The following is a 25,683-nucleotide window of genomic DNA, read 5'->3' as shown; positions in this document are numbered from 1 at the left end:
CTAAAACCACAATATTTTGCAATACGCAGAGGATACGCGACCGGTAACCGGACGTGGATTAGGCGTCCGGCAGTTACTGTCATAACCTAACCTAACCAACCAAACTTGCTGATAGTGAAAAAAATCAAATGAAGGTTCAATTCTCTTCATAACATAAAATTATAAATGCCGAAAATTCTAACAAAAGATGTACAGTTAAGAAGAAATTACATTGAAAGCAAAATCTGTGACAAAAAGTTAAAGATACCGATGGGTTTCGAACCGGGGACCTCTCGCATATCAGCCGAGAACTCTATCCACTGCACCACGAACACTGATGGCTGAGTAACGTATCATTGTGGTAATGGCGTTCCGGGACCCCCTACCGGACGCCTAATCCACGTCTGGTTACCGGACGCCTAATCCACGTCTGGTTACCGGACGCGTATCCTCTGTGTTTGCAATAACGGGTCGCCGGAATTTTATCCCCCTGGAATTTTACCCCCGGGCAAAGCTGACGTCACTATGACGTAGTAACCTGAGTGGCCAAAAGTTTGTTCGCGGCCGGAATTTTACCCCCGCGGATTTGTAAGGCTAATAATAATAGTCAGAGCGTGATTAATTAGACTAGCGATAAAAACCGGAATTTTACCCCCTGTCCATAATGTCCATATAACTAGCGTTTAGACAACTGAAGATGTACGGGCCGGATTTTTACCCCCGGAATTTTGCCCCCGGAATTTTACCCCCGGATTTTTACCCCCCGGAATTTTACCCCCTGGCTGATTTTAATATTAGAATTAGTTAATTGTTAAAACCATTTAGTAGACTAGTTGACACTTTTAAAATACGAACATGTAATGATCGGTTATTAAGGGTGAAAGATTTACACCTTTGTCACCTTGTTTTTGCACTCACTCTCCCCGCATTGCCTGATTGCCTCTTGAGTTAGTTTAACGCTCTTGAATGATTAACTTTCTTATTTCTGTTTTTAATTAATTGTAAAAATTTCATTATTTAGTAGCCTATCTTTATTTATTTATTTTGTAATCTCAACTAAGAAACAGGATTCGCTGTTTTATTTTAATCATATTAACCAACAGTTGGCTTCAAAGATCGAATCCTGACACTCGAATCTCAAAATTAATATTAAAACCCTGTTCGATTAGTTAATGTTATATATAAATTAAGATAGGCTACTTAATGATAAAATGTTTACCATTAAATTAAAAACTGAATGACGATAATTAATCATTCTCACTAATTTATAAATCTGGCCAGGGGGTAAAATTCTGGGGGTAAAAATCCGGGGGGTAAAAATCCGGGGGTAAAATTCCGGGGGTAAAAATCCGGGCCGTACATTCTAGGTTTTTATAATTTGATGTGTTCTGATTAAACTCACAACCGTAAAAATATATGTTTAATTCAGCGTTTAATCCATCGACTTGATGTCACGAAACTCAAAAGTTCGCGGTCGGAATTTTACCCCCTGGCTTGTGACGTCACGTTTGCCCAGGGGGTAAAATTCCAGGGGGATAAAAATCCGCTACCCCGCAATAACGCCATAACTCCAAAGCCAATAACCCGCTCTTCTTTTAGTATGGATTTTAGCAAGTGCAATAACATTGAAAATTTCACCGTGTTTTAAAAGTGCAGCAATTTTTGATCAACCACACTTGACACAAACTACGACACGGTCCTATATTTTCTATTTACTTTGTAACTTAACTTACTGTTGTTGTTTATAATTTCATTAATTTTTGCCAATACACAATGCCTTCAAGCCCCTAAAACTCATGCATTTGTAGTTATGGATCCAAATAGTCGTTGGTTTTTTTACTTAGACTACGTTTTGATATCGCAGATGAAATTAGTAGGTACGGGTAAATTACAAAAGAAAGCCACCAGAATTGTTTTAAGAAGCATCGTCAATTTTCCTTTTCAAACACTTTTTAGTTAACAATAAAATTCTTACTTTCTTGTCCAATGTCCATGGGCCTTTTGAACTGTGGTATTGGTATTTGACCTTTTGAAAAGTTTTGACCTTTTAATCTCTAACTCTATCTCCTGTGGTTTGAGAATCCGATTCGATCCTAGAATGGGCATCCCAAAACACAAAACTGCTTTTTTGAAAATCATTTATATTACAATGGCATTAAACTGTTTAATGCTCCTCTGAAAATATGGAAACCAATGTGGACAAATTTGGTAATGGGATTATGACTTACCTTCTTTTGTCAAATCGTCACACTGTTGCTGTGGTTGCTACAGCGTCGAAAACTATGTAAGATGTAGTGGATTATATTATAATAACAACGGATCTTTGGTTTACAGATTTTGTCGATAAGAAGAATTCAGAGCCGTCTTTATAAAATTCGAGGCCTGGGGAAATACATGATTGCGAGGTCTTGTTTACCTACGCACACCGGGGGGTCTGGAGTGTATGGAGTATCCCCGCGGAAAGGGGGGTCCGGGGGTCCTGCCCCGGAAATTTTTGTAAAATTATACTTGCAAAGTCGTCATTTTAAGAACTTTGACGAAACAAATGAATCTTTTACACTCTAAAAATCGGCGTGAATATTATTGCTAATTGCACTATTATTGTTCCAATTCCAAAGTGGATATCATAAATATTGCACACGAAATTCTTTACAATCATTAATAAAAAAAATGAACATTCTCCACTAGGGTTTAGGCTATCTTGTTTATTTACTTTTTGTTAAGTTGGGTTTATTGTGTTTTCGGCAGTTGGTCTGTGAAGGGAGTTTTAAAGGTAAAAAATATTATGTATAGTATAATTGGCAATAAGTTTTTAATAAATTAAAAGAGGTAGTATCATTACAAATTGTGGAATTGATTCACAGTATTATTTTAATGACAAATCATTGCCATAGGCTTATGTTTATTGCGACTAGTTACAGTCAGTCTTCTCTGATTATCCATAAAGTAAATATTTACATCTGTAGGAAGGCGATCACGTGACATGATCCCCCTACCAACCCCCACCAAATTACAGGCTCGTCGGTGGTGCCATGGTGCTGTGGCTGCGTGGTGCTGGCGCGCCGCCAGGTTTCAGTAAGAGCATTGACATATACCACAACTAGTCAACTAGGTGAAACCCGTCGAAATCGACGGTTACTTTCAAGGCTTGCAACTGATATAACTGCGACAAATTGAGTGAAATTATACATATTTTGAGCATTTAGCATTGTTTAAAGAGTAATAAGTGTAAAAACAATAATGATATTAATTGCGTTAGTTGCCAAATATGGTTGATCATTCAATGAATAAAATATTTCCCATACTGTACATCATCGGAGTTATTATTAGTATGTTAACTGGTACATCTTCTTTTAGAAGAACCTTTAGATAGTATTAAAATCATATTGGTGGATCTTTTGTAGTTAAAACTTCCGCGATTTCATCTGTCTAATAAAGATTAATCTATGATTTTATTTGAGAAAAATATCTGTTTATAGAAAAGACACGTTCTAACTTTAAAAGGGAGGTCCATCCGTTGCAGTGCAAGTTTGATTTTTCCTTCGTCATGTCACGTCAGTTCATATCGTACTTCTGTGCCAATAAATAACCATCAAGCATAGTTTTGGGAAATCGGTTGGGGGGATGTTGAAGCTTATAAGACACTTCTGCACTTGTATTATTTTGCATTTTATTACACAATCGAAGATTTTTCCAATGATTTAAAACATGTATGGCAATAATCTCATAGTATGATAAAATATAGCCAAAAGTGGTGAAAAAGACAGACACCAACCCGTACAATAGATATAAGATAGTTCAATAAGAAATAATTGTTAAATAACAGTTACTGTGATAAAAGGATTTTCCACTGATTTCATAGGAACGTTATATTGCAAAATATGACATGATACAGAAGAAAATCAATTTTAAAATCAGAAAATAACATTGCAAATACTTCTTTTGGACAATTCAGTAACTCCCAATAAATGTGTGTTGTTTAAAATACAATTTTAAATTAACAGCTGTTTCATTTAAAAGTATTATCTATACTATTATATAAAAATCTAATGGTGTCTGTATGTGTATTACTAATAGGTGCAAAAACTACTGAACCAACTGGGCTTAAATTTTACAAAAATATAGCTACCATACCAAGGACCATTATAGGACTATTCACACTACGATACTGACCGTGGGCTTTGCCCCTTTGGCTTTAAAGTTTCTGAGGTGAGGATATTCAAAGTAAATATTGATTGGTGTCCATGGCTGCAATGAGAATACTCACAATGTTTACATTTGCTTTGACATTTCAATGTAAACAAGAAGAACTGCCAAATTGCATATTTCATAATTGAAGACAGCTGATCCAACAAAATTAAATATAATATTTTCCATAACTATGAGGTAGGTTTATTTTAATCAAACCTTTTATCGTGGATTATTTATTGTAAAACTATGTCAATGATTATAGAAATAAAAAAATATTCTAAAAGCGTTGCTGTATCAACTCAGGCTCTGCTTTCGATTTTTAAAGTGTCTTAAGTGTTATGAAAATAATGTTATTGATATATTTTCATGGAAACAGTAGGAAAATTGCAATCTATAGATGGTTTGTATGAATTTGGAGGCTACTTGAAAAAAAATTGAACTGCTTAACATGTCTTAGATTAACTTAACATAACCTGCACATCTTATTGTTTTTTTACATGTATATTTAGGTAAATTTAGTAATTGTATTTCGCTAAACCTATGCTTAAATTAAACTAAAGAATATCATCAATACATAAATTGTGCATAGATTTTTGTGTTCTAAAACCTGTTGCATATGTGTAACCACATTTAATTATCAAATGGTGATACAAACTACTCTTATTTTATCTTAACATAGCTTTCAGTTCATATTTACTTTATTTGATAAATTTATATTTTTTGTTTTGCCACACCACTGATTAAATTAAACCAAGGAAAATATCATAAAACTAAGCAGTATATAGTGTTTTTTGTATCTATAATCAATGAAATATATGTTACTATGTTTACTTAAAGGTAAGTTGTGAAAATGTAAAGTCAATGGAAGATGGAACTGATTAAAAGAACTGCTGGTTTTGTATAATAAGTTGTGGGTTGATATTTTTGTAGAGTAGAATCAGAGATGCAATGAAACATATACTGTATTTGCTATTACATTATTTAGTCCTCGATGCTTTGATAATCATATTAGTTTTGTCTGCTGTCTAATGCTTAATTATTTGTTTGACATTTTTTATAGTATAGATATAGTTTCTTTAAAATTTCGAAATACTATTGATAAGGCACACCAATATTTCTAAAGTTTATAACAGCTGATATTTTTTGCTAATGATTTATTGTGAGTGAAGAAACCACAAGATGGAAGAATTTGTGATCTAATATGAAGAAGAGTAAATTAAAAAAACAGTTCATTTAAATTTAATAATTAGTATTTTTGCAACGTCAAAATTGAAATTTAAAATGTCAAAAATTGAGAAAAAAGATATGTAATTAAGGGAGATGAAGGTAAATCATGTAAGTAAACGTTTTTTTCGAAGATTTGGTAAGTTTATCTCATATCAGCCTACACAAGATTTAAAATTAATCAAAACCAAAATGGTGGTATCTACTACTTATCAGATTTAAAAGTCATAACTTAAACGTTTCTATTAAGGCCATAAAAGTTGAATTTTGTTTCTAAAATCCTGGCAGATGTGTAACTATTATATGCAACAGAAGTAAAGATTATTTATTTTTTTATAATATAATATAAATACCTCGTCACAGCTCTGAAGTTTCTGTCTTTTGGTAAAGATTAAAATGATTCTTTTTTGTGTCCTCTTCCCGTTGCAAAGCACGGGTACAACAGCTAGTCATAGATAAAACGTTGCTTAGTCTATGGTATTATCCACATGGACAAAATGTAAACAAATCTGTGGCGGGATCTTTAAGGGCTTCTGGGGCAGAGCCCTAACGGGATTCACTTAGTTTTTCTTTTGGTAACTCATCTAGGGACCAAGACCTTTCTTTGGACACCTCTACCAAGTTTCTACGCCCAGTCGTTCTCTCAAATTCATGGAGACAAAGATTCCAATTAAATATTTGGATTCTTCCATGTTAATCTTATGGGAGAAAATCCAACTTTGGTGGAGGATCCTGCCCAAACTAATAAAGATTTCAAAAAACGAAAAAGACTTTGCAAAACTACAGATCAGGGCCATTCATTTGACACTTTAATCATCAAAATCGGTCCAAAAATGAGGGAGGAGTTCTGTTTACAAAAATCGGCTTAGCGTATTATATATATAGATAGATAGATGGTAAGAGTAAGCATAAGTACGACTCACTCACACTCACCGGGGCGGCTGCCACGAGGCTCGGGTTCCGTCATCCCGCCACCGACGCGCGTCAAACGATGTTTTGTATTCTTTTGTGTTTTAAATGTCGTTCGTATGTTTTTATTAAATCAATACAATAATGGAAATAGTTCATAATAAATAAGACATATTTGAGGCACATGCATCTGTCTGTCTGTCCTTTATTTCATTATTTTAATTCCAAACCTTTAACTTATTATTAGCGATAGTAATTAAGTCTTGAAGCGGCCGCTCCACTCGCTCCACCCTAAAAGGACGGTGCTGAAGAAGAAAGAACAGGTTGTTTTAGTCAGGTTGTTTTAAGAGACATTTTTGTTGACGCTATTATGCTATTAATTTGTAACTGTCAAAATCAAGAATACAAACATTTGAGTTGAGATGAGTTTTAGAGGCAATAGGAATTGAAATTCTTTGACACTATTTCCGATTAAATGTTATTCGGAGCTATGAAGACTTTCACTTTTAGGTTTGTACGGCTTTGAAACATTTCGGAGAAAAGGTTACTCGTAGCATTACTCGTGGCATACACCTGTTGAGGTGTATAGTCGGTTTAGGGAGGTTTAGGGTTCACTACAAATCATAGGCACTATGAGCCTCCAAATGTGTAATTAATCTTAAAACACATGGCTCACTTACTCTACAGATCATAGTCTATACGAGCCTCGTAAATAATATTGAAGGTTCACTTACTCTACAGATCATAGTGCCTATGAGCCTCGTGTCTTATATCATACTTATATCATAGATAAAACATACTCCCTTAGTAGATTTCTCATCCTTATGGAACAGCTGAAGACAATTTTATTGTTAGTTCATGTACGGTTTATGTAGAGGTCGTGTTTTGTTTACAATTTGTTTCCCGTTATTACAGCCATTTAAAACCTCGTTTGACCAAATAATACGATCTAATCATAAACAATAACTTGTCCCCTAGTTATATAACCAAACAGTAAAGCACAAATCAAGAAATTAACCCTAAAATAATGGAAACAAAGTTTCATCGACACTAGCGCCTTTGTGTCACGTACATGAACTAGACACGAAAAACGTGCTTCAAAATTTACAATGGGATGAGAAGTCTACTTGTGTTGGTTAGTCTATGCTTATATCTTTGACTTATATTTAAAAATACAGTAGGAAGGTTGACTTACTCTACAGATCGTAGTGCCTATGAGCCGAGAGTATGAATTATTTTTTAATTCAGGAATAAAGACGGCTCACTTACACTACAGTTCATTTAGCTACCGCGCAACGTGTTGCTAAATGAGCTGTAGTGTAAGTGAGCCATCTAATATTTTACCGCAGGCTCGGGGCTCATAGTCACTATGATCTGTAGAGTAAGTGAACCTTCCTACTGTATCCTACTAATATTATAAATGAAAAAGTTTGGATGTATGGATGTATGTATGTTTGTGACAAGTAAACGTGAAAAATACTGGTCGGATTGGGCTGAAATTTGGCATGATGATAGCTCACATTCCCGATTAACATATAGGCATATTCTTATTTCAAAAATCCTTTCGGGCTCCGCCCCAGTGGCTCTGCAGTTCCCCATGTTAACCTTATATGAGTATTCATATTTAAAGGGAATTAAAAAATTTAGCCAGCTGTTTAAACTAAAAGAGTTGGTTGTATGATATGCAAAAGCATTAAAAAGTTATAAGATTTACCAACAGGGTGCAGCATTATTATTTTTACATTATTTATGAAACACTAATTTGAACTAAGCAGCAGCAGCAACAAATAACTGTGATACGCAATGAAAACTGTAAAAGTAGGATTGTTTACAGCAATGTTTATTATTTTTTTTCACGAATAATTTGATATATTTTGCGAATTTTTAATAATCTCTTTCATTATTGTGTAGGTGAAGTGGTAGAACATAATGGCTATGGTAGATGTGTAATACTATAGCATACGATAGCATACCGTAAATTTGAGGAAGCAAATTTTTTCAAACCGTGTCTTCTCACATTGCAAGCGCAAAGATCGAGTATAACTGCAATAAGCATTTTATACTTATGTGCCAACCCCGTACGAAGAACGGGTACTCTGCTAGTTTTTAAATATAAGACACGAGGTTCATAGGCACTATGATCTGTAGAGTAAGTGAACCCTCTTCATTTATTTTATAATTTCGATGTACTGCAAGTGAACCTTCTATTATATTTAATATCATAGATTGTAACTTCAACAGTAATCCTTGAGCAGTATGTTTAATCTATGATACTTTTTATAATCATATCATTTTGTAGAGTAAAGTGAGCTGTCCGGCTATCCCCGTATTATACGGGCTATAATAGTCAATGCTTTTAGTCATGGAACGGATTAAAAAGGGCCCTCCCTCAGTTGGTCAGCTGTGTTGTGCACTGCTGTGAATGTTTTTTTGCCCCAACCCAACCCAACATGAACATAATACGTCAACAAATGAAATGAAACAAACATAACCAAACTTGTATTGTATTAAACAATTTTGTGAAGTTTAGGTGTAACTATAAGTATAACTTAACAATCATATTTTATGTAAATGTAAAACTAATAGATTTCATACTTGTGACATTTTTTGTAACAGAAACGTCTAAATGGATGCTGAGATTAAAAATATAACAAAATTAATTTTCCCTGAAGGAGTTCCAGGTTAGTTTTTTTAAAGAATAGGCCAATGTTTTTACAGGGTAATGCGGTAGTTGGTCGCTTTAAATTACCTCAACCATAATTAAGACTTTGGTAACCTATATTCAAAAGGGTTTAATAGGCTACTATTGTTGAACTATAAATAAATCATGTAATATCAATCGGCAAAGGCCTAGGCCTATTTCCAGTTTTTTTCGCAATTAAGTTAGGCCTAACATTTTTAAGGATTGACTGGTACCTAAGTTACTGTAACCTTCATTGAATTGATTTTTTTATCACCATGGGCATCTATGGAATTACAAATGTGTAAGAATGTACTTACATCATCAGATCATTTAGAACACTATTTTAAAAACAACAATAATCACATGTAAATTGAAAACCCCAAAAATATGTGTTGGAGGCAGACTAGAAGGAAAATAAACCGTAGAATAGTTAACGCATTGAAAGAGCCGATTTGCAAACTATGGAAACATAGGAAAGTCATAGAACACCACCTAGGAGAAGAAATAGAAATAATGTTTGTTTTTTTTTAGAATTTATAATTGCTATTATGGACAACCTAATGCGGCTATGAGTAAGGCTATTAGTAGAAAACCAAGATCAGCTTTTGAAAATTATATTTAGAAGAAATGTTGATTATATCGATCTGTTGTACATCTTGAGTGTATTTCCATAATCATTGAGTCGAATCTTTTAAAGTCATCAGAAATTATGACTGTTATTTGTTTTAAAATAATGCCTGCAATACTTAGCAATTAGTCAAATTAAAGCAACAGGTACACTAGTTAACATAAATAGGCCTATGATGATGGGGACTTGTTAAATATAAGTCTATACTCCCATATAAACTGCATGAACAAATTTGACCAATCACAGCGCTGCGTCAGGCTCTAATGCAATAGATATAGGGTGTTTGGAACTAGTTTTTACTGTAGCCGCAATGAGCGCTGAGTGCTACAATCTGTTGACTGTCAACACAATATTATCTGTCAAAATAAGTGAATATAGTATTTATTGATTCGTAGAGGCTATGTTTATCGTGTCGCCGGTATTCAAGGTGTTAATTAATTAATATTGTACTGTACTGTTATTTCTCTATCAGTGTTGTTCAGTGATGCTAATGAATTCTATAAAAAAACATATTTCTGCAAATTATGCAAGTAGAGTATGAATAAAACAGTTTATTTTAAAAAAGTAGCCCTAAACAAACGTTTGAATACAGTAACTTAACCTTTTTAACTTTTAACCTTTCTATGGTATCAGTAACCTCTCAAAGAAAATTTTAGGCGTCCTCCCTCCTCCCACTACTTCAACCCACCAGCCACCACTGAATTTACCTTTTGTGTCGAAAACACTATTTGTTTAAATTGTTTTGTATATGTCTGTGAACACGACAACTCAAGTAGGTAGGCCTAACTTAATTTTGGTCCGATTTTGATGAAATTTGGCATGAATGTGTAGGGCTTCATAAACTTGATGAGTTTACAAACCAGCATGATTGTGTAATTAAAACACAATCTTATAAGGTTTTGAAAATTTAAAAAAAGTTGGTAGTAAAAATTCAATCAGACAAATTGAAATTGGCTTAGACTGCAGGTTTGCTGTGGCAGGCGTAGGCTATTAGTTAGTTCTGTCTGGCTTGTGAAACCAATTCAAACTAAACTGACTTAATCAGTCCATTGTAAGCTAGGTCTAGTATTAAAAAAAAATATCAGTAGACACAAAAAACATGTTATCAATAATGATGAATTGTTTCAGAATCATGGAAGATAAATCCAGATTTTTATGCCTACTTAACAAAACTGGGTGGTTACACTGTGGAACAGTTGTGTAAGTAGACTAGAGTTTAGTTTTTAGTTCTAAGAAAACATTATTCTATGTCATATTAAATGTATAGTCCTATTACAAGTTAAAAGAACAATATAATAACTTTTAAAAACTCTTGTACAATTTCTTTTATCCTGCGTTTACCTTGGAGACTTGTTTTACAAAGTTTGAGATTAAATTTTGTATTTTCAACTAAAATACCACAATTATTGGTACTTTCTGGGTTTGCTACGCCTAAGAACTCCATGTTTTAGTAGGTACAGTTTTGACTCCTAATTACAATGTTAAATTGAATGAGAAAACGTCATAGCTTGTTTTGATAACTAGTGAATTCAAAATAAAATATCATCATTTCACAAAGACTTTGCAGTAATTTAAAAAAAATCACTACAGCCCTGCACTTAATCTGTTTTGATGTATTCAGCAAAAGAACCTGACCGTTTGGCTGAGGAAAAATGTGCAGTTCTTTCTCAAACCCAGGAATTGGCATTTTCTAACTACAAGACGTTTATACGCACAGCAGAATGCTCCAGAGAGATATTCCAACAGGTAAGCCTATTATTTTTATGTACTTTTTTACATTGTTGTTCTTATCTTTAAAAGTATTAATTAAAGAGCATACACTCTTTGTGTCACTAGATATTGTGATTTATATAGCCCTAGGCTACCAGACCTTGGGCCTTTTCTTTTCATTCCGGTTGAAATTCTATAATTATCTACCCAACCTAATTAGGATTGGGTTATTTTAGAATGGGCTAGGTTAGCTTGGACCTACTTGTAACAAACAATTTATTTAAATAGTGGTAGTGAATTAATGGAAGAGGTCCTGGACTGTTAATATGGCCTATAGCATAGGCTGGACATTATTTTTTACCGATAACACAATCTTTGGTTTTTATGTCATAATTAAAACTAAGCTGTCCCTAAACTTTGAAATATGTTAAGTTGATAAACTTATACAAATATATTGTTAACTAATTTTATAATGAATCCTAAACATGTTGATCAACAACCTTAATAACCATTGATATTTCTTGTAATCTATTTGTTTTGCAACGCAAACAAGAGATTTTACACACAAGAGATACACCCAAGAGATTTTTTTTAGTTTAACAACGCAGAGACAAGTCTTAATTCGCTGGTGGAGCGAGTCCCTGGACTGACCTCTCGGTGTGAGGAGTTTGCTAAGGCGTCGTCCGAGATCAAGACTGCTCGGCGGCTCAATTCTCTGACGCTTACTCGCAACGCTCAGTTGTTACAGGTAGGGGGAGTGAATGAAATATAGAATGAGGAAGTGTAAAGTGGCCTCTGACATTTTCATTTTAACCTTCTCCTAGAGTTAAATGTTTTTGGAATGTAATTGAAACGGAAAATTCATTATAAAGCTCAGAATATTTGTAAAACAAATTTAACAATGTAATGTAGGCTATAGAACTACTTTTAGCCTATATGTTTAGATTACCTCATAGCTGACATATCATTTCCCTTATAACCCACAAAAGAGACGCACTCATTTTTACAATATTTCCTATAGCTTATCTTTGACAAACATCTGCGCAACCGTAATTCTTGGACTTGAATGTAAAGCCACCATGTGCGTGTGTTGCTAGCCTAGTGGTCAACATCTCTGACTTCATTGCAAGAAGTACGGGTTTGACTTGGGTATATCCACAACAATTTTAGGAGTAGCCTAAAGACTTATTTTCTTTAAATGTGTTTGTGATGCTTAGATAAAAAAAAAAAACACTGGTGTAGACACTAAAGAGTAGGTATAGTGAACCAGTACGTTTTGTTCTAAATAGATTCATAAAATGCCTAAGAAAGCTAATTTAACTACTTTATATCTTATAAAGTGTTTTCTTATCTTTTAATTTACTATTGAAAAGGAAATCTATGAAATTACATCTTAGTTGCAGGCTATAAACATATATGTATATATATATAACATTGCAGGTTCTGGAAATCCCTCAGCTGATGGAGACATGTATCAGAGAAGGCTACTACGAGGAAGCTCTGCAACTTGCAGCCTACGTCAAGAGGTTGGGAGCCAAACATGGAGACATACCTATAGTGGCTGTGAGTCGTTGTGACAACTTTACATTTACATGCACATTTTAATTAAGGAAGCAAATTTTACTTTGTGTCAATATAAGAAGAACTGACCAATATAAAACACCTTATTTTGGTTTTCAATGAATTGATTCAATCAACACTTGAGTTCAAACCTACAACATTGTTTCTAAGGTTTTCCATTGTGATACCTTCTTAACTATCCACTCAGTTACTGCAACCTTGTAGTAACAAAGTCACAGTACTTACAAGAATAAACGCTTACTCTTTCCTTTGTCACCAGAGTATCGTGCGAGAGGTGGACGCAGCGTGGTGGGCACTCCTCAATCAGCTGATTGCTGCTCTCCGCACCGACCTACAATTGCCGAGGTGTCTGCAGGTGGTTGGTTATCTCCGTCGCATGCAAACATTCTCCGAGGCTGAACTTAGACTGAAATTCCTCTCAGTCAGAGATTCTTGGCTTCAGTCTGAACTTGCCAAGATACCTAATGATGATGGTAAATTGGACTTTGCCATTCTTTCTTCATATTCCACCTTACTGAAATCTAATTTTCAAAATACTTTTCCTTCCTCAAACAATTATAGTTATTTCCCAGAGACTTAAATTCAGTCTCAAATTAGCTCTCTTTAGACATTACTATAGTACATACATTTTTTAAAAATTTACTTGTATGTCTCTGTTAGCAAGTACAGTACTGTAATCCTAATAAAAATTATAATTTCTTAGAAATTTGATACAGAGTTTCATCCACTTACTAACTCACGAGCTCAAGTGATGATTGAAAAGTGAAACAAGTTTTTTTACTGACTTAGATTGAAGGAAAGCTTTGATTTTATGCAGATAGGCATTAACAGCTAAGTTTAAGTTAAGCCAAATCATAATTTGTGTGGATTAAACAATTTACAATTGTAGCTTGGATTGAACAATCTAGAGGACACGATAAAATTCTATTTTATCTACCGTTCAATATTTTTTCCCCATTCTATATGTTTATTGTTCATCAACAATAACCTACTGATGAAACTCGGGAGTGTTGCATTACATTCACATGTCACGACGTCCAATGATGTGAGACAGCTCAAGAATTATATTTTGGACGTCATGACACTTGGAATGCATCCTGAAACTCAATTGATTATAGAAAATACAAATCTGTTGTTTGCCAGCTGCTCACCATCTTACCAAGACTATTGAGCTGTCTCGAATCCATTTGTTCAACATTGTGACTCAATATCGAGCTGTGTTCAGTGATGAAGAGCCAGTCTTATCTCCTAGACAACTGTCCCTAGCAGAGTCCACTATCTTCCACTCCTGGCTCAATGAAAAGGTAACAGTCACTTCTGAACTTTTAAATTATCTTAACCTTAGATATAATGGTTTGGTTGGTTAGACATAATAATGGTTAATTAAAAAAATTACTTTTAACTAACCAAAACTTTGAGTTCATGAGTGTAAAAAGTACACTCTGGTCTAGATTTTAAGGATAGCTGTCTTACCTGAGTGGGAAAGAGTTTACTGTGGCTCAAGGAATACAACAATAATTTTAACATCAATATTCAGAGTATAACTAGTTAACCGCCCGTGCTCCGCCTCGGGAATATTGTCAGCAATAAAAGAAATAATAATTAACAAATACTGTTTATCTTTGTATTTTATTTAGGGGTTGTTTAATTTTTTACATGAAATAGAACTGATAGTTTATCTGTATAAACTATTTTATGTTAATCAAACCGATAGGCTATATTATTTTAACCAAATGAATGTTTTATATTAATTCGAGTTTCATTTGAAAAATAAATAGTAGGCCTATACGAACTGGGCGATGCTGATAACCTAATAAGCAGCTATTTATGCTATTTAGATAATTTGCTCAAGTATATTCCTATATTCCTGGTTTTTTTTTATTACATTTGTTGTATGGAATAAAGATAGTGACATAGCCTACATGTAAATCACGCATCAGCAGTTGGTCGCATTTTACGAATCTTTACCCATACTGTGAGTAAAAGCTGTGTTTACGTTGTATAAAGTTGGGCATACTTTGTTCAATGTTAGAGGGTATTAACGGTCCAATTCGATGGAAAAGGAGTCGTGGATTTTAAAACTATGTAGACTACCACTACCAGAAAGATGTTGATTCAAGTGAGACTTAGAACTGGCCATTTCAAATGCAGATTTGTATTATATTTTACTCAAATAGTTTTTTGTCTCTTTTGACCCTCAATACTTTTTTTTATAGTCGCTGTTGATAAGATTTTCCATAAACTTAAAATGTTGATAAGGAGTTAATTTTACCTTCCCCTTGTGACAACATAAGTAAAAAATATTTGTGTCCCAGTTAGTCTGTTCTGACTCAAAATTCATAGATTTGCAGTACTGACAAATCCAATCTAACGAACCCAATTCAAAAAAATTGGAATTTTTTAGAAGGGACTTCCAGAGCACATTGAACACCATCACTGCTCTTTACCTTTTTACTGTCGGGGAAATAAATATGTGCACTCGAGTTTGAGCCTAAATATCTCTGAGATTAATTATCCGATTTTGTTGAAACAAAAATTAAATGTAAGCTTGTTTAAATATATTTTACGTGGTAACAATTTAAAAATTTTCCGTTTACCAGAAAAATTTATATAGTTGAAAGATCCTAAAAAGTACCGGTTTTTAAGGAACTCTGCACTAACACTGAAGTTTAAAAATTAATTGTAAACAAACCACTGAGCCAATCTTTCTGAAATTTTTATGGCTTATTGGTAGGTTTATTGTTAACATTTCCATGCATTTTAAAATTTTTACTCACAAAAGTTTTTATGCTGCTGTTAATTTTTAAAACCTATGCTAACATCGTTAATAAGACGCTAAAAATTTCGTTCAAAATACCATCGTGTTTGTCGTGACACAAGAAATAACACCAATATGATAGATTTATAATGCGAACAAAGGCGTTTTTTAAACAGATTTATATTTGTAAACAAAAATTTCTCCCGCGACTGGCAGCGGGCCGCCTGGTGTGCGTACGATATTTCCCAGCCGGGCGGGGGCGCGGCGAATCTGCGACGTTGCCGATGTGTATCTGGCCAGTGGCCACCACACTGACATTGCATCGGTATTAACTCACGGCAAACAACTGTGTATATCAATATTTAGTTTGAAATTTACATAAATTTACTAACAATATATTCTAATTAACTAGTCATGAAACAAATACATTATAATAAGTTAACTATGGTGGTATGAAAAATTAATTTTGTATTACAAGCAACAAGCCAACTGTTTTGTGTTGATTGAGCTAGTTAAAAAATTATAACAGCTAAACGCCAAGTAAATATTTTCCACCAGTATTTATTTTATGGTTTCTTTAATTTGCCACTTTTAAATATACAACTGAGAGTAGAAATCGGAGCGGTCATCACCCTTTCCGGGAAGTGTTGCGTTCAGCTGGAATATCCGATGAGTAATGGAATGTAAACATTAGCTCCCACCTTTCTTGAACTATGGTCGCTATGAGAGATGACTAACCAAGCTAACCAGTTCGTCTTAGATTTTTACACCGGTCGGTAACATCTATTCGAAAATGGCTCCTCGCCGGAATTTTTTCGATGGTGAAATACAGATGATAGTTAGTGCGATTTGTTTCTTTCATGCGGAAAAAGAAAAGTGCTGTGACAAACGTTATCCCGTGTATGATCATGTGGCCAATTGTTTTAACATCGGAACAAGGATAAATGTGGACCAATTTACCGTGGGAGCGATACAAAGGTACTTATATGATTTTTACGTGCAAAAAATGTTTCCAACGATCGAAAAATTAAGGCAGAAGCTAAATATTGATTTTAAAAGTTGTTTGCCGTGAGTGAATAGGCTGCCCATGCAATGTCAGTGTGGTGGCCACTGGCCAGGTACACATCGGCAACGTCGCAGATTCGCCGCGCTCCCGCCCGGCTGGGAAATATCGTACGCACACCAGGCGGCCCGCTGCCAGTCGCGGGAGAAATTTTTGTTTACAAATATAAATCTGTTTAAAAAACACCTTTGTTCGCATTATAAATCTATCATATTGGTGTTATTTCTTGTGTCACGACAAACACGATGGTATTTTGAACGAAATTTTTAGCGTCTTATTAACGATGTTAGCATAGGTTTTAAAAATTAACAGCAGCATAAAAACTATTGTGAGTAAAAATTTTAAAATGCATGGAAATGTTAACAATAAACCTACCAATAAGCCATAAAAATTTCAGAAAGATTGGCTCAGTGGTTTGTTTACAATTAATTTTTAAAGTTCAGTGTTAGTGCAGAGTTCCTTAAAAACCGGCACTTTTTAGGATCTTTCAACTATATAAATTTTTCTTGTAAACGGAAAATTTTTAAATTGTTACCACGTAAAATGTATTTAAACAAACTTACATTTAATTTTTGTTTCAACAAAATCTGATAATTCATCTCAGAGATATTTAGGCTCAAACTCGAGTGCACATATTTATTTCCCCGACAGTAGTTTGATGGTTCTCTACGTGTTTTTTCTTTCTGTATGTTTCTTTACCCCTGGTTAATGATTACCTTTTCTTTTTCTTTTTGTACTTTTCACATCCTGGGGTTAATGATAAAGTTTTCTAACGCTGTAATGACCCGAGTAAACATTGCCATCAATTATATGTACAACTTGCAAGATTATTCTGGTGGCCGTAGAGAATAAATTATATTGATCAAAACAATAAGTTTCCGTTCCCTACTATGGGTATTATTTCACATTCCATACTCAAACTTAAACTCAATTACCACTTTCCTTCAGATCACTTTGCAGGAAAACTAAAACATTTCAAAAATTAGTTAACAAATACACTTTCCTTGATCAAAATTGTGTGTTTATAAACAGAAACTCCAAGTTTAATAATTGCATACTGAAAGTGAGGTTATAAAAATAATAACAAATGTCTGACAAACATTAAACAGCTGACGAATAATTTATAAACTGTGTATTATATTCTTCAATAAGAATTGTATTGACTCGACCTTTAAAGGGCTGTAGGTCGTAGCCCTTAGAAAAAACGTAAATTCTAAGGAAGTTCGGCAAATCTACACACTATCCCCTTTAATTTGAGACATAAATCTTGTAGATCGGTCCAGTAATGACTGAGAAAACAGTGTTACAACTGTGTATTAAATATATAGATGTAAATTTTTTTTACTCCAAAACTATTTCTAATGTTTAAAAACTCATCAAAATATAATGTTCTATTGCAGGTCTCCCAGTTTATCACCACTCTGGAGCATGATCTATCTCGAGGTGTGGGATCTTCACTCGCCTCGTTGCTGGGGCAATGCATGTACTTCGGCCTATCTTTCAGCAGAGTAGGTGCTGACTTCCGAGCTCTAGTGGCTCCTATATTTGTGAAAACCGTGCAACAAAACTTTGAAACAGCTGTGCGCAAGGCTACCAAGAAGTTTGAGGCAGATATGGACAAGTTCACGCTGCCAAAGAATCAGACTCAAAACAAAAGCGTTTTACCTTCACAGAAGATTAATGCCAGCACTAAACAGGTTAGTTAGTAGTGTAGAAATTCAATGTTTCGATGAATGTCTAGAAGTAATTCTTGGTGTAAAATATATGGGCCATAGTCCCCCACAACTGTGGTAAAATCATCTCTCCTGCGGTCACGGTGAAATCGAGAACCTCTACTGCAGTCAAGGCGAAATTGTTAACATCTTCTGAAATCATGGTACCCGAAAATATTGGGAACCTGTGAACACCCCTACTTTTTATTGCTGTGTTTTGACTACATGAGGTAATGAAACTCCTTCCGTTATCTTTATATGAGTTTTGAAATTTTACAGGAGCAGCCTCCAGAGTGTCTGTTGGAGTTCTACCCGCTAGCTGAGTACTGCAACAATCTGCTGACAGGTCTCAACAACCTGAGACTCTGTGCTCCACTGGCTTGTGTAGACAATGTCACCAATCAGCTGCAGGAGTCTCTTACCTCGGCTGCTCGAACTGTCCTTTCCTTCTACAGACAGGTAAATTGGGTTCAACTTAGAGTTTCAATGTTGACAAGATGTTTTACTGCTGCTCTCTTGAATATCTAGACATTTGGTTACCAGTGTTGTCAGTGTGTTAGACTGTTAGTTTTTTACCAATAACTGAGTGGTGTAAAGAGTTATCTCCTTGGTTAGGAGACAGCGTTGTAGATCAAGGTTTCAAATCGGGCCTTGTTCGATCTTCAATATGCAACTCATAAGGAGTACATCTGACTGAAGCTGAGCTTGGTTGGAGAGGCTCACCTATACGTAGAAGCACGGCCTCCTTTAACTACAGGCCGCGGCCTTGTAGAATTGACAACATCGCAAGTGGTGTTGTTCAGTGACAGACGTCCCAGAAGATAACATGGCAGACAGGTGACATCAGCTCATTAATTCAATCAATCAATCAATCAAATATTCTTTATTCAAGTTTAGACAATATGTCTTAAATAGCGTCATTAAACTAACATAAACAAAAAATTATAAACTAAATAATTAAATTCATTCATTACAAAGAATCTATATAGTAAAACTAAAAATGAGTTTTATTACTTAAACCAATCACAAAATCGATTACATCAGAGTATAACTAGGTAGTATCTGGAATTCAAATGAACGTTTCGAAATTACAATTTAAAAATTCTATGATAGAATAAAATGGGTTTCTTATCAATAAGTCTTTTAGTTGGCTTTTGAATCTGTTTATATTATTTTCTTTTTTAAGTGAAATGTAATTTCTGAAGAAATTTTAATCCTGTATATGAAGGTTTTTTGGTGTAGAATTCTAAATTATGTCTAGGAAGGTTAATTTGAAAGCGTGTGTTACATTTACTTGCGGCGGTTAATAAATGAAATTGTTTTGCAAAAATAATTGTCTCATAAATATACAAACTGTACTGTAAACTGTTAACACACCCAATTCAGGAAAGATATTTTTAACTGAATCTGTTCTTTTTAATTTCATGATCACTCTAATAGCTTTTTCTTGTTTTATAAGTATTCTATCCAAATTTTCCTGAGTTGTTGCTCCGTAAATGGCGATTCCATAAGATATGTGGGAATGAAATAAAGAATAATAGATTATCATAAGAGTTTCCAAGTTGCAAACCTTAGACATCAGCCGCAAGGTATGAACGCCAGATGATAATTTATTTACTAAGTTACATAGTTTATGTAATTATCCCAAGATAGATTTTCATCAATGACCAGTCCCAGAAATTTTGTTTGGTTTACCTGATCAATTTTGTCTGTTTTTATAAAAATATTAGGTTCAAATGCTATTTTTGACTTTTTAGGTGAAAAGGATATTAGATTTGATTTTGTTGTGCTGATAAGCAGATTTCTTTCATCCAAAAACTTTTTATAGAGAGAAGACTCCTGTTTGAGGATTTTTCAATAGTTGAATTGGATTTTCCTGAAAACAAAACATTAGAGTCATCGGCATACAGACACATAGATTCACACTTTATTGATTTAAATTTAAATTTATGAACATAAATTTATTAAAATATTGAAAATAAAACATACAGAACTGAAACCCAAACAATATGAATTAAAATCTATATCTGTACATTTTTAAGCAAAGTCAATACTGTATTGTCATAGTCCAGGAACCAATCTTTCGTAAATACAAAAATACCATTAGCTGCTTCCAAACAAAACAGCTGTTACAACACCACTTGCGACGTTGCCAGTTCGAAGGCCGCAGCCTGGAGTTAAAGGCGGCCGTGGTAAAAGACGCTTCAAGTGGAATTGATGGGATAGGTTGATTCCTTTTTGAGTTTCACCTCAAAAATGTGTCATTTTGCAACTTATTACTAATCCTTACTCTTAAGTGTGTATCAGTTAAAAATTTGTGTGAAACAAACGCTCAATTTGTGTTTTTAAGATGAAGGACAAACATTTTAATAGGTGTAATCAAATTTATGAAGCGTTCTTGAGGCACTATGGTTTGACGAAACTATAAAATTATAAGGTTAGCTTATAGTGGTTTACGCAACGATTGCGTAGAGACTATTTACTTGAGTTGCGTACACTACTTTGTGATGATGTCTAATATTCTTGATATTACAACTTTGATCAGCTGTCCTAGTTGCTATGAAATTTAACTTGTTTATTTGTGTTATTCTGTAATGTTGGTTTTTACTCATATAAATTTTTGAAATAATGAATAACCATTTGCAAACTCTAACGCTTTATTTGAGTAAAAACCAACATTACTGTAAAGTAGATTACCTCAAAATGTTAAGAAGATGATTAAACATTTGAAAAAATATAACTTAGATAGATTTTTTTCATTAGGAATAAATTGATAAAGGTGAATCTTCACTGAAGTTTTTGAATTTGTAGGAGCAACAAGCCCTCTCCAAACCAGAAAAGGAGAGTTTCTCCAGGTTTTGCATGTGTTTTGGAGATCAGCTGGTTCCGTTCATGCAGAGATGCATCCATGCTGTGTACAAGCCTAGCGAAGTAGCACAGCATTTAGGTCTCTCTACATATCAGCTGCAACAACAGGTGTGTTGTTTATGTAAAATGAAAAATGAATGAAATAAAATGAAAAAAATGCTTTATTTACAATAAACATTGTTATATAAATTCACTAGTCTAAAATTACACTTTACAACAATGGTAACTGTCTTTTTGGTTGGCATTTACACTAAATTTAACCAGTAGAAAGGAAAAAAATATATAGATATATTTTGTAGGGATGGACGGGATTGAATTTTTGGTTCGGGACGGGACGGGATTGTTATTTCCTTCCCAATTTTCGATGCAGGACGGAAAGGGATTTATTCCTGTACATTAAAAGAAAATCTTGAGTTACCAAACAAGAAAAACAAAATCAATTTGTGTCATTGATCTACAAAAACAAAAAAAATGGGTACAAATTTACAGGTATAGAAACTTGTGACTGCGGTATAGAAACTTGCGGTTGAAATGACTCGCGGTCACGGCGCGATCGTCAGTATAACTCCACGATCACGGCGTGATTGTCGGTATGACTCGCGGTCACGGTATAATCGTCGGTATGACTTCGCGATCATCACGGCGTGATCGTCGGTATGACTCGCGGTCACGGCGCGATCGTCGGTATGATTTTGCCTCCTGCGTTCGCAGAACTTTTGTGAACATCTCTCGCGATAGCGGCGTTGTCGTCGCTCGCGAAGCGGCAAGATTGCCAATGATCGGATCAAATCCCGTCCCGAAAAATTCCCGAATCAAATGTAATCCCGTTCCAAAAATCAGGAATATTTTTTTTGGACCCTTCTATCCCTAATATTTTGGTCCAAGTTAATTTTATTATGATAAAAAAATAAAATAACACATCTCGATTGAATATTGATTTACACATAAGAGTAATGAGAATAAGGTGAACACTGCAATAACAAGAAGGTTAAACGAAAAAAAACCTAGGCTTAAAAAATTCAGTTTCAAAAGTAGACAAAAAAAATTACGTTAAAAACAAACTATGTCTACACTGCAGTTACATACATTGATATATCATTTAAATTTAGAAAATGCATGATTTTCACACGGACAGCTGCATGTTGTGTGCTCACGTGGTGGTAGGTATGCCAAAAAACTTATACAGGTTGTCCCGGAACTCTCTACCAATATTTTAGGGCATTGTTCCTGGGTAAGAAACATATCTAAATATCATATTTAAATTGTCCGGAAGTCCTTAGTTACTCAGATAGCCGCCATTTTGTTTTTTTTCACTTATAAATTTTTTTCTGAAGATTGGTTAAACATACGAAGTTGAAACTTTGCACAAACATGTATGACAACTAGACAAAGCTACAAAAAAATTATGACGATTTTTCAAATTCATAAAACAAAATGTTTGTAACATCAACCGTTTTCGAGTAATTTAAGAAACAAAATTTTAAACAGCCGCCATTTTGTTTTATGAATTTGAAAAATCTTCATAATTTTTTTGTAGCTTTGTCTAGTTGTCATAAATGTTTGTGCAAAGTTTCAACTTCGTATGTTTAACCAATTTTCAGAAAAAAATTAATAAGTGAAAAAAACAAAATGGCAGCTATCTGAGTAACTAAGGACTTCCGGACAATTTAAATATGATATTTAGATATGTTTCTTACCCAGGAACAATGCCCTAAAATATTGGTAGAGAGTTCCGGGACACCCTGTATATTTATACACCTAATGAAAAAACAAAAAAAAACATTGTTTATCCACTGGCAATTAAGTAAAATATTATTTTTTTATTTTTGGTACCTATACAATTTTATAAGGTATTCATCGTAAAGAACAAATTACCATTTAAAATAATAGTTGTTAAGCGCAGCAACGCACGCCGGGTAACTGCTAGCATAAATACAGAAATTAAACATTTCATTAATGTCATTAATGTATTTAAGATACATTGATGATGTGGTTGCATACAATGACCTGTCAAAGTTCTAAGGAACGAAAATAGTTGTCACACCAGCAACTGTGGTTGGATAAGGTAATCCTTTTATTTTATCAATAATATATTCAAACTAAGGGTCACAATGAATAACTTATTATTTGTAATTATCTAAATTAATCTCGGAGAAAGCTCGAGGCTTGAGCTTGGCCCAATCAAAAATTTCAAACTAGCACACCTCTAGTTTCTTTTGCTCCATCTTTAACTTGTATGCCAAACAAGTAGATTGATCTTTAAGAATTAAAATCTTTAGACATGGTACTCCCTTCAAAGAATACTGTAACAAATGGATACACCATTTATTTGTCTCAATTCAGTGATTTACATGGTTTCTTAGAGTGTATTTAGTTTCCTAATTAGTATTTATTTTCAGGAACTGTCTTATCTAGACCAAAATGCCATAGTAGACGCCATCGCTCATTTACTACCAGATAGAATACAATCCAGCCTGCCTACATCTCCACCAGCTCCAATCTTGACAGAAAAACAGGATCAAGAGCAAGATGTGAAAGTTGATACAGATTGTGAAGTTGATAAAAGTGAAAACATTGAAAATGTCAGTTTTGTGGAGTGAGACAATGTAAAAATTGCACCAATGGATTAAAAAAAATGTTTCTGTTGGAGTCAGAGCCCCAGAACACCTTATGCAATTTATCAGTTTAAAAGGAGGATGTATTTAATTTTACATTGCCATTTGAAAAAAGTCATTGAAACTGTGAAACATAAAAGTCTTTTTGATCCCTTCTTTGTGGATCAATTTAAAACTTGTTTGTACTGATATGACGTCAACTTAGCCACAGCTGTGAATCAATTTCCTTTGATCTTTACTTTTTTATGTAACAGCTGATTTCTGGATGTTTAATGGTAGTTTACGCAACGATCACGTAAAGATAGTGTTAACATCAGTTGAAAATTTAAGGTTCGAGCCTTGGCGAGTGCCTTAAAAACTCCTACCAGTGTCGTTAAGACTATTTACGCGAGTTGCGTACACAACTTTATTTACAACAGTGTTTTAATTACTAACTATCACTACTCATTACTTCTAAGAAAGGTTATGTTTTCGTCTTTACCTCTCATGGCCACTGACAGTGAGGCAACGAATCATTGTACCAAACACAAATTGCACCACTCAACAATTAAATTGGCCTGAGCAGCTGATTAGTTGAAGTTCGAAGCATTACAATTTTACTTCTTCTCTCTCAATCCTTGAACCTCATTGGTCCGTTACCCGTGTTGTTTAGTAAAAGTATACTGTTATGTAAGTAAACAATGCTATTATGTGAAACTTTTCAATTCTAAGAACTGAACAGCTCCCTAAAAAAAAGTCGTAGGTAAAAATGTTATGTTTTGTTTATGTCATGTTTTATGTTCATTATTCGTTATGTAAATAAAATGTATGCAAACTATTCATGCATATAGTGGTGCAATTATTTATACAGTAGGACTCCCTCTAGTTCGGCTTCGGTTGGATTGGCCGCCGAATGGTCTGGCCCGGTTTTAGGGGGACTAGTCACATCGTCACGGGCGAATGACCTTCGACCGGATTCAACTTGAACACAGTGTTGCCAGGGGTACGATAATTATCGTATTCGTACGATACTTTTGCTCCTTCCCCATAAAAAATAATTTTGCTAAATTGTTCGATAATTTTGTCATAAAGTACGATTATTTTTCGGTGGCAAGAAAATAAACTACTTCATATTGATTAATAATATACATTTAAACACGTTTCCCACTTAAGATATATGAAAAACGGTACCATCACTTTGTTGCTGTTCGATCTGGCAACCTTGCAAAGGCATCAGCTGTGTTAGAGAGGGCCCATTTGCTACCAACTTAAGTGCTTATAAGAGAATTTTGAGAGAATTGGCCGCCATTTGTACTAGGGGTAGAGTAAGAGTACGTCGTACCTTCAATTAATTATATTGTACTCAGTACAGTACATTGGCAGTAGGGCAATGAAATGAAGCAACGAGCTGGTGGATTTTTCTAGTTGAGAACCAAAATCACAAACTTTTACAGCACAGCATTTTAACTTTTTTTCTAGCAGAGATGCAGATTCCGTGTGTGTGATAGTGCTGCCTCTGGTAGTATTTATATTTTCTAGCACAGTGGTAATTTTCAGTAGAGCAAATAGCGGTGGGTGGCAGGGACAAATAGAGTTAAATTTCGGTCATTTCATCATCGACTACGATAATTTTGGACTGCTTGAACAGTTTCTGGCCGTTGAAGTGTCAGTTTAGTTACCGGGTGCTTCTATGGGAGAATTGTTGCATACTACCTTTGATAAATGTTACATAAAAAAAAATAAATAAGTAAATAAAAATAGAACATTTTACATTGTTTTTCTT

At 34.2% G+C, this 25,683-nt stretch overlaps 1 protein-coding gene across 1 annotated transcript; it reads left to right on the top strand.

Moving 5' to 3' along the window:
* The first annotated feature begins 8,785 nt into the window (after positions 1-8,785).
* On the top strand, positions 8,786-24,746 carry LOC128987572 (conserved oligomeric Golgi complex subunit 8-like). Its single transcript, XM_054408495.1, has 11 exons — positions 8,786-8,984; positions 10,743-10,814; positions 11,236-11,360; positions 11,920-12,072; positions 12,765-12,887; positions 13,165-13,378; positions 14,049-14,209; positions 18,127-18,423; positions 18,718-18,897; positions 21,250-21,414; positions 23,706-24,746. Exons 1-11 carry the CDS (start codon positions 8,930-8,932, stop codon positions 23,904-23,906), a joined length of 1,746 nt encoding a protein of 581 aa, XP_054264470.1. The 5' UTR covers positions 8,786-8,929; the 3' UTR covers positions 23,907-24,746.
* The last annotated feature ends 937 nt before the right edge of the window (positions 24,747-25,683 follow it).

Source organism: Macrosteles quadrilineatus, unplaced genomic scaffold, assembly GCF_028750875.1.
Source record: "Macrosteles quadrilineatus isolate MER2022 unplaced genomic scaffold, UCM_ALF_1.0 Scaffold_2__2_contigs__length_208266976, whole genome shotgun sequence".
NCBI classification, from domain to species: Eukaryota; Metazoa; Arthropoda; class Insecta; order Hemiptera; family Cicadellidae; genus Macrosteles; species Macrosteles quadrilineatus.
This window is presented reverse-complemented; position numbering and strand designations above follow the sequence as displayed.

Excerpts from the sequence above, each read along its gene's own strand:
- LOC128987572 (XM_054408495.1), top strand. The coding sequence starts at position 8,930 with ATGGATGCTGAGATTAAAAATATAACAAAATTAATTTTCCCTGAAGGA. Across the intron at positions 8,985-10,742 it reads TTTCCCTGAAGGAGTTCCAG|AATCATGGAAGATAAATCCA; the intron begins GTTAGTTTTTTT and ends GAATTGTTTCAG. Across the intron at positions 13,379-14,048 it reads CAAGATACCTAATGATGATG|CTGCTCACCATCTTACCAAG; the intron begins GTAAATTGGACT and ends GTTGTTTGCCAG.